This window comes from Colias croceus, chromosome 21 (assembly GCF_905220415.1).
Source record: "Colias croceus chromosome 21, ilColCroc2.1".
Lineage (NCBI taxonomy): Eukaryota > Metazoa > Arthropoda > Insecta > Lepidoptera > Pieridae > Colias > Colias croceus.
The window spans coordinates 7,640,486-7,655,332 of NC_059557.1; the positions used below are offsets into that span (position 1 = coordinate 7,640,486).

At 34.7% G+C, this 14,847-nt stretch overlaps 2 protein-coding genes across 2 annotated transcripts; both read right to left on the reverse strand.

Annotated features, from left to right (window-relative positions):
* Positions 1–834: 834 nt before the first annotated feature.
* LOC123701181 lies at positions 835–8,735 on the reverse strand. The gene is made up of 2 exons (XM_045648578.1): positions 8,667–8,735; positions 835–3,506 (listed from the first exon to the last, which is right to left on the reverse strand). Exons 1-2 carry the CDS (start codon positions 8,733–8,735, stop codon positions 1,050–1,052), a joined length of 2,526 nt encoding a protein of 841 aa, XP_045504534.1. The 3' UTR covers positions 835–1,049.
* An 814-nt stretch (positions 8,736–9,549) lies between these two features.
* Positions 9,550–14,581, reverse strand: LOC123701521 (centromere/kinetochore protein zw10 homolog). The gene is made up of 4 exons (XM_045649026.1): positions 13,008–14,581; positions 12,607–12,810; positions 11,946–12,211; positions 9,550–9,772 (listed from the first exon to the last, which is right to left on the reverse strand). The coding sequence occupies exons 1-4, from the start codon at positions 14,488–14,490 to the stop codon at positions 9,560–9,562; spliced, it is 2,166 nt and encodes a 721-aa protein (XP_045504982.1). The 5' UTR covers positions 14,491–14,581; the 3' UTR covers positions 9,550–9,559.
* Between the last annotated feature and the right edge of the window lie 266 nt (positions 14,582–14,847).

Genomic DNA, 14,847 nt, shown 5'->3' on the forward strand with positions numbered 1-14,847 from the left:
AGCCCATCGTCGCCGATCACGCATTTTAATTTCAGGAAACTTGAATAAATTAAAAAGTTATAAATTTAATTAAAAAAATATGTGACCTATAGGCTATAATAGTCGAACTACATAAGTAGGTAGTATATAAGTTTAAAAAATATCTCCGCTACGGTGGAGTTTGTATGTATGTATGTATATCGATTATTCAAATCGTAAAGTCAAACTTAAGTGTTACAAAAATTCTTGTTAGTTCGTAAGATTTATCAGTTATTTTTTTTTTATTTAAAGTGAAATATAAAAGAAAATTTAAAAATAATTCCATAAAAGCAACGAGAGTTCCTTGCTATAAAGCCGGATTTCTACCGCTAAAATTGTCACTCAGGGTTAAAATTCTTGTCATATGTGGTCATAACATTTACAATTATTATACACGCACAAAAATGACCACGGAAAAGGAAGATACTAACGAAAGTAAACAGTCACACTCGAATAATCATGTGATATTATGCAACTCTGTAAAGGCGATGAATTACGCTTTCCTATTAACAGTTATTTCGAATTTCATTTGATCATAAGCCTAGTGAACTAACTATGTTCTTTAAAAATCTCATTGCACTAACGTATTTTTCCCTATCTCGGATTATCTAGGAAGTAGTTACCTATTAGCTTTCATCTAGGCTAAAATAATTTTTAAATGTAATTTTGCACATAAGTACTATCGATGTATGCGCATGTATTATTATTTTGATTTACGTATTAAATAATGCTAATCTGCTAATATATTAGAAATTTCGTTGTTACTAATAAATAAAACATATTTAAACGTAATATTTGTTTTATCTTCACGTAACAATCATTCACACGAGATTATTATGTACAATAATTATACAAAGTAAAAGTTGAAACAATAAAGTCTTTAATTTTTCTTTGGTCGAATATTTAGGCGGGATTGAAAGTATTTATGTAAAATCTTCGTACACATAATATCACAGCGTCCCACATTTTATAAATTAACACACACATCATTTATAAATTAAATTAAACATAAAATTATTCTATTTTTAAAACTATGCGGTGGCGGCGGTTGAGGGGGTCGCCGTGGTGACCTGGTAGTCTGACTGATAGACATCGTCGTAGCCCGACATCCCGTTGACGGTGACTCCGTTGGGAGTCCCCGTGACCTCCTCGTCGGTGCCGCTACCTCCCATCATATCCGCCGTGACTCCTGCGATCAAATGATGAACTGAACTACCTCCTTGAATATTATCATCGTTGATAATTTGGAAAGGATGGTGTATGTACACTGGGACCTCTACTGGTACCTGGACGGGGACTTTGACCGGCACCTTGACTGGATATGGAACTTTAACTGGATAAGGCACTCTTTTCTCGACAGGATAAGGTCTTGGAATGTAAATTGGAACTTTCTTTTCAACTTCTACCCTATGAGGTACCGGTACCTCGACGCGTACTGGTACCTTTTTCTCGACTTCAACGGGATAGGGGACTCTTTTCTCGACTGGCACGTGTATCGGATGAGGAACTTTTACCGGGTAAGGTTTCGGATACGGCACCCTGATAGGTACATGTTTGATAACTTCCACCGGTTCTCGGATTTTAACTTCGATAGGGAACGGGACCTTCTTTTCGATTGGAAAAGGTTGCGGTATGAGAATTTTAAATGGTACTGGATATGGAACCCTTTTTTCAACTTGCACAGGCACAGGATATGGTTTGTCAACAGGCACCGCCACTTGGACCGGATAGGGTACACGTTTTTCAACTTGTACTGGAACCGGTTGGGGTACTTTTACTTCTACTTGTTTTATGACTGGAATTTGATGAACGACAGGGAATGGTCTCGGAATATACTCTTTTTCTATGACTTTAACTGGCACCGGGTGGGGAACTTTAATATGAACAGGATATGGAACTTTTTTCTCCACCGTAACTGGGTATGGTCTATTAACTACTTTAATTTTCTCTACCGGTACCGGCACAGGCACTTGTTTCTCAACGGGATAAGGCTTAGGAACTTCAACTTTGTAAGGGACTTTCACGGGTTTTTCGACAGTTTTAATGTAACGATGATGGTGATGATGATGATGATGCTTAATCTTCGTATATACCTTTGATTTGCTGCTTGCTTCGGCTTGTAGTTCGCTTAAATCAAATTGTGGTGCATGTGTTACAGGTTGTGGTCGCTTTTTTTTACCAAATACCATCACGTTGTTCCGCGGTATGTCTGGCTTTGAACTGCGCAATGACTCCTTCACTGGAATTAGTCCGTAAGTGTGCAAAAACAATGGATTTTTGATTTGAGTTTGATCTGGCTGTTCGTCTGTAAACTCAACAATGGGTCGATTGTGTGAAACATAACTTTCAGATGGATTAACAAATACACTTGATGGTCGTTGTTTTCCATATACACGACCTGGTCGACGGCCTTGGTAAACGTTTTCAGGTTGCTGATATTTATAAAATATATCTAATTCATTGTCTTTATACAAGTTTGAGACGTAGTTGTTTGAATAATATCCATCTGCTTGGTTATCGAAATATGAATCAACTGAACGTTTTCTCCGATATGTCACTGGTTTTTTTACTTTTGCAAAATGTGACGGACGTATCGGAACCCATTCATTTTCTCCAATATGTTCGACAGTTGCTTGTGTCGTTGTTGTCCTGTTCTTTGAAGCTCTTGTAACCCTCGTATATCCTTTAGTCGTTGATTCGAGGCCTTTTGTAGATGTTGTTACAGATTTATCACCATAAACGAACACACGTTGTTGTGTACTAGACGAACCGACACGGTCAATGTCACTGCTATTACTTATTGTATTGGTATCGATTGAATTGCTTGTATTTGCCACTGTGTTATTCATTTTGTCTAAAATCCTTTTTGGCCAAATTCTTTTCGTTCTTAACAGTCTTTTCGTCGTAGTTGGTGCAAATGTTGTCGTGGTAAAGTTGTAGATATTGATAAAGGGTGGTTTAATGTAATCCGTCCTTATACCATTAACAGTTTGAACCGGGATACTTATCTTAATAGGAGTTTTCGGCACTGTTATAGGTTTTCCAGTCGTTGCAGCATATACTAATGGCTGAGGCTGGGGCTGAGGCGTGGGCTTATTGTAATAATGTTGAGTTTGTGGAACCGGTGGTTTAACATTGTAATGAAACACTCCAGGAAATTGATAAATACCATTTGTAACTTTTAAAGGTTCTTTGGTATACACGTGCCTCGGTGGTGGCGGCTTATAAAAATGTTTGACCGGGACGTAATACTTTTTGTCTGGAGTTAGGTAGATAGGCGGTTTACTGGGCGGTCTTTGTTCTATTTTAAATGTCTGGTTGAATGTTGGCGTCAGTTGTTGTTTAATTTGCTTCACAGGTGGTGCTGTTAGATTGGTAACCACAGGTACGTTCTTCGCTTCCACGGCCATCTGGTCGACGCTGCCATCGTCTTTCGCGCTTGCTGAGCATCCATGTGAAATAGTCGCTAGCGCAATGAGGATTGCTGTCTGCAAAGAAAAATAATTATTTTGACTAAAAACCACTCTAACAAGTCCACTTTTATCAATTAAAATTTACTAAGAGCAATTAATATATCGGATTAATTTTTTGTAACTGTTAAGTAGAGAATACTAAACAACACATTTTTCGGACATGATGATTTTTATTTTTAAATATTTTCTGTTGTATTTTTTTATACTTATTCCAAACAATAGATGCAATAAACACATGTTTTTACTTTTTTTATATCCATTTCTTACGGAAGAATTTCAAACAAAAAGTATAATTTATTCGCATTTGATCGTAGCGATAGTGAAAACAGCGAAAACACTCCATCACAACTAAGAAATTGAAACGGGTTGCGTGATTAGAAGAATCAGTTTATTTTTATATGTTCTTCAGAATAAAGAAAATAATTATTTTCAAATATTTTCGGTAAAGTATCGTAACACTTTTAATAATTTTCGACTCAAATTCACAACAATCACTTCACTCCACCAAAGTTCACATTTCACTTTTTCCGCCTAAATGTCAAATGTCACTGAAATTTTCCCGCGCTTTTAAATTACAGGGATGTACCTACCAAAAAGTGTTGCATAGTGTTGTAGCGAATCTCGATCGCAGCCATTCGCGTTATGATACATGCGCGGAAGCGTTACACACTTAAATAGCATTTGTTCGTGTACTATACTTTCTCTGTCACAGCACATGTTTGTATCATCAGAACTTACTAGGCTGTTTGTTAATTGGGACACCCCAATAAGGAACCTTATTGACACACTTATCTGAACTGAACTGAAAATCAAGTATTTTATTAGGCGTCGCGCTTTCAAGAATGATGTAGATGTTCCATCTTTTGTTTTGATTTTTTTTTCAGTCTAGGGAATTACTTTTTCTGAACAATATTTCGTTTAAAGGATCTTTAGGAATTAAAAAATGTGTTCGGCCAAAGGCACCTCTGCGATTTATTAAGTTTTTAATTACACATAATATTATAATCTACTAACTAGTTAAGTCTGAAAGATTACTGAAAACTAAAATATTTTGGTACACTACAAATGTTGGATATGATTTATGAAAGCAAATTTTATGTGACACTAGCTGCGCTTTGCGGTTTCACCCGCATGGCTCTGCTCCTGTTGGTATTAGCGTAGTGATAAATATAGCCTTTCTCGGTAAATGGGGTATCTAACGACTAACACCGAAAGAATTTTGCAAATCGGAGCAGTAGTTCCTGAGATTAGCGCGTTCAAACACATAAAGAAACTCTTCAGCTTTATAATATTTACAGTACCTATAGATTTAAAGTTATAGCATTAATATTTTATTATCTAGGGATCTTTTTCTAAAACAAAGAATGGAACTTTATCAAACTAAATGATCTCCTCTAGGCTCTAAGGTTTGCCACTGAAAAAATAATAAGATGTCATGTACACTCATGCGCGTCTCTACAAGCCCTAACCGTAGATTAAATTGGGAGTTATATATTTCTTTTGTATTGTATAATTTCAGTAGGTAGATTATGGTAGTCTGGAGAGTTACGTGGTATATTAAAATTAAATTCGGTTTTACGATATTCAGAACCAAGATGAATCTAAAAGAAACCGGAGATTACATATGCACTTACTATTGTTACTTTTCTATCTGTCGGAATTGAATTAACTTAGGTATTACCAATACAATATGCAGTTGTTATAACAATTCCACGTATATTTTAAATACAGTTAATAATAGTTATGTTATCGAATTAAATTGGTATTAATAAACCTTGCGTAATGCGTAATGTATATAATTATTTATGGTATTCACCATAATAGCTTAAATATTTTTTTTACATTTACGTGATTTTAAATTATCGTATTTATTCAGTAACAGTCGATTGATTTTCAATTAGATGTTTATATTAATAAATTAATTACAGCATTATTCGTTACACAATCGACAACAGTTGACTAATTGAATTGAATATTTGATACTTATTTCTTAAAATACTCATTAAATGCAAATTGCAACTATTGAAATTATTGGCTAAATTTTCCTATAGACAAGAGACTCGCAAATCAATGTTGCCAATGAAATTAAAAATGGCGCGAAGTAAAATGCCGCGAAATGGTGATTTCCTGCTTCCGTTCTTCCGTACGTTATTTTAATACAATTGGCCAACTTACGCAACGATGTAAATATTTGCACGCGAGAATGATTCTACTATTTAATTAGTAATACACGTTGTTAGTATCAGTATCTGAACTCTGAAGTATTGGTAATTGGATCAAGTCAGTCCTTCACTCAGCTCGTCGGCCCACACATGAATTTAAAATTATGATAAATTTTCTATTTATTAATAATTTCCTATTTATTGACAAACCATTATTGCTTTTTATATAACCAACGATTTAAGAGAAATGTCTTTATTAAACCATATTATAACCATTGAGATAATAATACTACGTATGGAGGAGACACCACGAACAAAATCTGTGCGCCATTTTTTTGATCTAAGTTTTAAAAATTATTATCTAGTTAGGTACTTACAGATGAAACTTATTCCTTTGCACTTTTCCGTATTATTTGTGCAATATCATAACACACACGAAGGCTTATTTGATGCGTTTTACTTTAAAACAAATAAAATATGAGCGTACAGTTACGCCATATGGCATATGTTGAACGGAACATAAGTGATGTAGGCGGTGTCGTCTCCATATGTATATCTCAATGATTATAACATGATATTTCATTTCACACACGCTCATTCAAATACATGTAACTATGAAGTAACTAAGTATTTCTTAGGTGTGTTATTCTGGTACATAAGCTACATCTCTTCCATATATAAAAAAGTACTCTGTGATCTCTTCGCAGTATCATTGAAATCTGTTTAGTACAGAATCGGTTAAGCTGTTTTGGAGGAGTATGGTAACTAACATTGTGACACGATACATGATAATATTTAGAGAAGCTATATGATTGATTTATTAATAGGTAGATGCTTAATTAATCCAAAATAATGTATTTTCAAAAAAGACAAGTAAGGGCTGATTTTTCAATCCTTGGTTAAAACTTATTCATCGAATAACATATTAAACTGTCATTTCAAAAATGTATTCTAATTGTCGTTTATGACAGAGTTTACAGGTGACATTTTAATATGTTTAAACACTCTTGATGAACACATTCCTTTATACACTCATGTTATTTTGATGGGAGATTTTAACACGTGTTTATTAAAACAGGATTCGCGTAGCTCTAAACTCCTTTCTATCACCGATTCCTTTAATTTACATTGTCTACCTTTAAATGCAACACACTTCTTTCCTAACTCTACTCCTTCCCTTTTAGATTTAATGTTTGTCTCGAATCCTAATCTTGTCCCTACGCACGGGCAATTCCCAGCTGTCCCCTTTTCCTATCACGACCTTATTTTTCTCTCCTATAATATCCAGATGCCCCGTGTTAAGAAAGTAACCGTTCTGCGTCGTAACTTTGGTGGTGTAGACATAGAGCGACTTTGTGATGATGCCCGCAATATTAATTGGTTGTCTGTCATAAATGCTGAATCGATTGATGACAAGGTGCAAGGCTTTAATTTCCTAATAACTCAGCTATATGATAGGCATGCACCACTAAGACCAGTTAAATTAAAGCACGCGCCTTCACCTTGGTTAACTCCCGAAATCAGACTTTTGATGAAGAAGAAGAATCGCGCTAAAGCTAAATTCAGATCCTGCAAATCTGATGCAAATCGTGAAAAATACAAGAATATTCGAAATCACTGCAACACTATGTGTAGAGATGCACAACGACGCCATATCTATGATTCGGTCGAAAACGGCGACCCCCAACATATCTGGAAATTTCTCAAATCATTAGGAGTTGGGAAAAATAACACTCATCAGCTTCCACCCGACCTTAACCTTAATAATCTTAACAGTTTCTTTTGTTCATATAACTCTATCCCTAATTTCAATAACCAAATAAGTATAAATCATATTTCTAGCCTTCCAACTCCTAACTATCCCCCGTTTACTTTCACTCAATTCGCCGTAGCTGATGTTAAAAAGATTATCTTGTCTATATCTTCGAAGGCCGTTGGCACCGACTCCATTTGCCGTAATATGATCATTCCTATCCTTGATATCATTGTTCCGATCATTACTCACATCCTGAATTTTTCAATTTCATCCCACAGCTTCCCTACCATTTGGAAAGATGCTCATGTTATCCCTTTACCTAAAAAGATTAATCCGTCATCCTTCAATGAGTATCGTCCCATTTCCATCCTACCTTTCCTGTCCAAAGTACTGGAACGCTTAGCTCATAAGCAGTTAAGCCAGTTCTTGTACGGTAACAATATCCTTAGCCCATACCAATCCGGTTTCCGTCCTGGTCATAGCACGGTAACTGCCTTAGTCAAAGTCGCCGACGATATTCGCTTAAGTATGGACAAGCAGCAACTCACTGTATTAACTTTATTGGACTTCAGTCATGCTTTTAACTCTGTTGACTTTGAAATCCTGCTGAGTCTGCTCAAGTCTATTAATATCTCTCCTACGGCAATTGATTGGTTTCGTAGTTACCTGACTGGTCGTCGGCAGCGTGTTATGTATGATGATAAATTTTCATCGTGGTGTAATATCGTTGCTGGAGTACCTCAGGGTGGCGTGTTGTCCCCACTTCTCTTCGCCATTTTTATAAATTCCTTGACTCCTCATATAACGTCTCTCTACCATATGTATGCAGATGATCTTCAAATTTACACCCATTCAGATGCAGGGTCTCTACCGGAGGCTATAAGAGTGACAAATGCTGATTTAGCCTCAATAAGTAATTGGAGTACACTTTTTGGCCTACAGATCAACCCTAATAAAAGCCAGGTTATTATAATTGGAAGCCCGCATCATCGCTCAAAAATTAGCTGGTCCGATTTACCCCCCGTACAATTGGATGGAATTGTCATACCTTATAGTTCAAATGTAAAAAATCTTGGCATAACTTTTGATGAGGTTCTTTCTTGGGTGCCACATGTTAAAACTGTTAGCAAAAGAGTGTTCGGAGCTGCAAGCTCTTTAAAGCGGTTAAGTCACTTCTTGCCTATACCCACTAAGGTTATGCTTGCTCAATCCCTTCTCCTTCCCCTATTAGACTACGCGGACTCTTGTTACACGAACCTGAGCGAAGACCAACTCAATAGACTTGAGCGATTGCAAAATTTCTGCATCAGGTTTATATTTGGCCATCGCAAATTTGATCATGTGTCTGAGTTTCGCAAGAAACTCAAGTGGTTACCAATCCGATTGCGTCGGAATGCTCACACTCTCCACCTCCTCTATTCCATTCTTTTTAATCCACATACTCCTAGCTACTTGAAATCCAATTTCCATTACCTTGCTTCCGAGTCCTATACCCTACGATCCTCTAATAACTTTCTTCTTCGTTTCCCTGTGCATGGCACTAAATTATACGGTACATCGTTTACGGTGTCAGCAATCCGTTTATGGAATGCCCTTCCGGAAACGATTCGACGCGCCCAGACGTTACGATCGTTTAAAAAGATGCTGAAAGACTACTATCTATCTATATAAGTACTGTCTATGTATAGTATGTTTGTTGTTTATGTATATAATATATTTAAAATGTATCTATGTACATATATGAATATTTATTTAGTATGTTTAATGTTTATGTATATATGTATTGTATTTATGTAAACATAGTGTTTTGTGTATTATGCTTTATTTTATTTAAATATAGTTTTATTTTATTTTTTATTTTTGTTGTCAAATGCAAAATTACTAATTGGTACCTAAAGTTTTGATTTGTCCTTTGCCTGAAGGTTGCCTGGCAGAGATGGCTTTGAGCCATAAGGCCGCCATTTGTACATTTTGAATGGTTTTGTTGTATTTTTATTTTATAAGACTTTTGTAAGTACAATAAAGAGTAAATAAATAAAAAATAAATAAATAAATAAATAAATATGTTCGTGTAATACTTTATTGGATGGATAAATTTTAACCAAGGATTGAAAAATCGGCCCTAAATAAAACAAAACCATATTTCTAAATCATTCTATTTCTTTTAAAATTTTCAGCCTATATTTATCATCAGGGAAGCGGATTTTGACGATTTGCCGGATCTCCTCACAAGTGTATGTTTCCGTTAATTCCTTATCTGTTTTCCAGATCTCAGCTATTTCTAAAAGCTGTGCTTTTAGTAACTGAGGCATTTTGACGAACTTTCTCCATGCTTCGACTTTTGTTTCGAATTTTATAGGCTCCTGAAAAAAAAAACGATCAAATTAGTGTCATAATCGTATGAATAAAGACTATTTTATATTAGATAGGGAGGCGAGGTAGCTAAATGGCGTAATTAAACGGCGCCGTCGAGACTTATCAAAATCGATAGATAAAATAATTTCGAAAAGAAAAGCTTCTATGGTAAAAACCATTTTAGCGGTGGGTTTGGCGTGTACGAATTTTCAAAAATGTAAAAAAAAATAGTTACTTGGGCATTCTCGAGCGCGTCAGATATTCATACTACGTATGCCCCAAGTGCCTCTGATAACAACGGTATACTAATCTGCCGGTTTGCGTGGTGGGGCTAGGCATATTAATTCGACAAAAATGCACAAAAAAAAAATTTACTCGAGCGCGTCAGATTTTCGGAAGGGGTGTTAAGTAGGCCCCAAGGAAGCTCCCCTTAAAAAAACTGACGATTTCGGCGTGACGATAAGTTACGATGAATTTTTGAAAATGCAGAAAAAAAAAGTCCTTTTGAAATACTCGAGCGCGTCAGATTTTCATAGGGGAGGTTTATCTCGGTCTCCTGAAAGCATATTTTCTTAATCTGACAAAAATGTTGGTGGGTTCTCTTAATCTGACCGAAAAAGGTTTGAGAGTTTCTTTTTTTTAATCATCGTTATTTCATATCAATTTTTCTTAACACCCTCAGTTTTCGAGATATACTCAAAAAACCGGGAGTTTGAGTTTTTATGATGCTTCAAGTCAAAAAGTTTTAACTTTGGACAAAAATGTAAAGAGACCTTTTTTGTGTAAAATAAAATTACCTTTTTTGTTTATTCAAACTTTTTTTTTTGCAAAATGTATCGTTCGCGACTTATACAGGGTTACTTGTAAAACACCAGCAACCTCGCAGGACAAGATAGCTAACATCATAAGTAACAACATTTGTTCTACGACTTTTGGCATAACGCAATAAATAATTTTTTAAATGATTTTTTAAGCTTTTATTGTACTCTCCTAACATTTGTAAGTCTATGTTCTATTCATTATCGAAAGGACGACGCGACGCCCCCTTCCCCCTCTCGTTCGCTTCTTGTTTACGTAATTTTTGTGATGCGCGTAGAGTTTATAATATTCAGATAGAAAATGAAATGAATATTTATTTTTGTATGAAAATAAAATCTAACAAATTATCAAAAGTCGTAGAACAAATGTTGTTACTTATGATGTTAGCTATCTTATCCTGCGAGGTTGCTGGTGTTTTACAAGTAACCCTGTATATTGCAACGCGTTTTTCGGAAGACGAAATGGCTCCTCCAGACTTCCGGTCACGCGGAAACCGGCAGATTTTGTATTTTTAGTAAGTTTTAGATTATATTCTTCAAAATAAAAATAAAAACAATCGCGCTCGAGAATGCCGGATTAACGTTTTTTTTTTACAAGTTCGCGACCCTATAACTTGGCGGCGTCAAGGACTTATCGTCAGATTAGTTAAATTTAGTCTTAAAACACTAAAATCAACCCCCAATATCTTAATCTGACGCGCTCGAGTATTTCAGACTATCGATTTTTTTTTACTAATCTGATCGTCTATCCTGGGCGCGCGTCACTACTTAAAGAGCTAAATAGTTAACAAGGTTGTTCTATTAGGTCTAAGGTATCTCTCATATCTTAAACTGCCACGCTCGAGTATTGCAGAAAATTCCCCTCTTCGCCTCCCTATCTATATATAATTAGTTTTAATTTTTAACTCATGCCTATTTACATACTAATAAATTGGTAGCTACAGAAATTAAGTTTACATTATCAATACATAGAATAAACCAAGTCACTGCCAGCTGCCTGTCTGCCCCTATGTATGCTTAGATATTTAAAACAAAGCAACATACTTTCCGCGATTTTTTTTAATAGATGGAGTAGTTCTTGGGACTGGTATAGTAATTATAATAACTAACAAAATGTATATCACTACATAGTATAAAACAAAGTCGCTTTCTCTGTCCCTTTGTATGCTTAAATCTTTAAAAATACGCAACGGATTTTGATGCGGTTTTTTTAAATAGATAGAGTGATTCAAGAGGAAGGTTTAAGTATATAATTTATTAGGTTTTAGACAAAGCGGGCGAAGCCGCGGACGGTAAGCTAGTTAGGTCATAATTTGTAAAGTTTTAGAATAGTTAATCTAGTTAAGATTACAATAAAACATACCTCAAACAAAGTTCTTATCTCCTTTACGGTATCTTCGAATCGGATCGCTAACATGTAAATAAGTTCTTCGTCCACAGGTTTAATGTCCACAAATATTCTAGCGAGCATGGTTTGGCACAAGGTTTGTATCAGAGTACAGATTGAGAGTTGGTACATGCGAGAGGGGAGGATATTGTACCAGCAGCTCTTTAGTTCCTTCATCAAGGTTATGGAGTTGTTTATTGCGTAGTTGAACGTGTCGTAGGAGTCGAGGGACCACGGTAGCTCTGGAATATAAATAAAAAGATTATTTCTTGTTTGATTTGAACGAGTATACATTCAGAAAAAAAAATTATGAGTTTTACGCATGTTATCACAGCTAGAAAGAACTAGACTGTTGTTAGTTATTCAAAACATTGGGGTACTAATCTATTATATAGCTGAAGAGTTTCTTTGTTTGTTTGAACGCGCTAATCTCGGGAACTACTGGTCCGATTTACAATCTCTTTAATATATCCAATACATACATACATATATACAATATCTCAAAAAATCTTTCGGTGTTAGAAAGCTCATTTATCGAGGAAGGTTATAGGCTATCGTCACACTACGACCAACAGGAGCGGAGCCACGGGAGTGAAACCGCGGGGAGCAGCTAGTAATATGTAATAGCAATACATACCATTTGCTTCAACTTTCTCTATAATGATGTTCCGTTGATTTTGTAAATAAAGTGATATTTTTTCTAAACCAACTAGACGTAAGTCCTGTATACATTCCAATAAGGCAATATTAAGGAGATCAGCCAAGGAATCTGGTAGAATAATCTTCCATGGAGGTCCGAGTAAACTGTGTGCTAAGTAGAAGCAATTGTTGAAGAATAATGCTGAAAAATAGTTTATAACATTAATTGAAGGAATGACGGTCACCAGACGGTGACAATATAATATGATAAAATGTTTTGGGTAATATGTGACACATACTAAAATTAAATTATTTGGAAAATTGAAGTTTTTTATTTTAGATTATAACAGTTATTATTTAAAAGGATATTAATATGAATTTTCTTGAGAATTCTCTTACCTATGTCTAATGGACAACATTCAAGATTAACTCTAAACTTTTTCGGCACAAGGCATTGATACATAACAGCAATATCCTTTATATATACAATGAGTTGATTGCTGTACTTTTCTGGCAATTTAACACTCTCTTCCAAATGTTCTATAATAATAGTCATTATCTTCTTAACATTCTGTGATATTACACATTTTGGCAGAAAGAGTGGGCTGTTTAAATCATACACAAAGTCCTTTTGTGTTACATCTAAAATGGATTCATTTTCCATTTCTGTGACTGTGCCTACAGTTATTGTGCCGTAGGACAAACTTTCATGCAACAGCTTACGAACATCATACAAAAGTTTATCACACTTTTTATTATAAAGCACACATTCTGTGTCATTGATGTATTTATTTAGAGGTGATTTGTTCGCCTCAACAAACTTCAAATCTATCAGAAACTTGTTGAATGAATCCAGCTCAATAACAATGTTTTTATAGTTCTGATAACTACTGTCACAAGACGGCAAGTTGTTTCTGATGCAATCTTCTATTATTTTTGTAAAGAAACTTGATCTTATAGATTTAGCGAACACTTCAATAAATGTCATATCTGCCTCTAGTTTCGATCCAAGGGTTGATTGCAAAAATTCAAACACAGCTGTTAAATTGTTGAATATTGTTTGAAAATTTGGTTTCTTAGGATCACTTAGATCTATTTTTATGTTAAATATAAGTGCTCCTACATGATCATCTGTGAATATGTCACAATTATGCCTTACTACATTATGAAGCAACTTATTTATAAAGAAATCAGAAAATAAACCAAGTTCCACATTAAGACGTTCAGTGGAATACAGTGATTTTAATATCTTTTGTATCAATATTGGATCACTTTGTTGTACACATAGAGAGTATGTGAGCTGATTAACACCTTTCCTCTCTGTCCAAGTAAAAATTTCTTCCCATTCTATGCTTAAATTAGCTGTATAAACTGCTATTTGATTTTCAGCTTGTGCAGATAGATTAGATAGAGCTTTAGACATATTTCCTTCATATTTTAAAGATCGCAGTTTTGAAAGTAAATCCCGTACACTTAATATTGCATCGCAGTAGTTGTATCTTCCCAACTCATGGTTAGCTTTCTCAAGTACTGATTTTCCTTCCGCGACGATGCAAAGATCTCTTAAATTATTAATTGATTCATTTAATTTATCACAGTAATTGATAAAATCTTCTGTTTTATATTTATTTTCAAGTTTTTCGCGAATCGTTGTTATTTCTTCGTGTAATTTTTCATACTCTGAAAATATGTTATCTTTTCGGTTTTTATAATTTAATTGCTCCAAACTTCTTGTCGGTGTGAAATTAAAATAAAGATCGATAAAATTTTGTTGTAAATTCCATGATAGCATTTGAACTTTTTCAATAAATTCCTTCATTTTCTGTATCAATTCATTGCGTTGCTTTTTCATATCTTCGGGTGTCATTTTAAAGTCTTCCATTTTTACGTTACTTATCCTTTATCTAACTTAAATTAATACCACTTTAATAAGCACTAAAGAAACACAAATAAAAAATTTTCCAAGGTAGGTACCTACAGTAGATCGGAATTCGGAATTCGGATTCACAAAATAAATTCAAATTTGAAAATTCGAAAATAACAGGCTACCTATTTTGACTTTGACAATGTCACATCTACTTTACGATATTATCGATGCGTTCCGTTTTATGTTTGTATTTCTTTGTTTTTTTAGAGTTCGAGTGTTCTTTAATTACCTACCTATTTAATTTTTTTAATGAAGACGATTATGCAACTTTTTTAACAATAAAATAAATGTGTGCAATGCGATAATGTTGCC

What these genes read in the sequence shown, in the direction of transcription:
- LOC123701181 (XM_045648578.1), bottom strand. Translation starts at nt 8,735, where the DNA reads ATGGCCAAATATAAACCTGATGCAGAAATTTTGCAATCGCTCAAGTCT. An exon ending in TTGAGTTGGTCTTCGCTCAG is followed by an intron (nt 3,507 to 8,666) that starts GTTCGTGTAACA and finishes TTTTCTTTGCAG; the next exon opens with ACAGCAATCCTCATTGCGCT.
- LOC123701521 (XM_045649026.1), bottom strand. Translation starts at nt 14,490, where the DNA reads ATGGAAGACTTTAAAATGACACCCGAAGATATGAAAAAGCAACGCAAT. An exon ending in ATGTTGTCCATTAGACATAG is followed by an intron (nt 12,811 to 13,007) that starts GTAAGAGAATTC and finishes ACTATTTTTCAG; the next exon opens with CATTATTCTTCAACAATTGC. An exon ending in AGATAAGAACTTTGTTTGAG is followed by an intron (nt 9,773 to 11,945) that starts GTATGTTTTATT and finishes TTTTTTTTTCAG; the next exon opens with GAGCCTATAAAATTCGAAAC.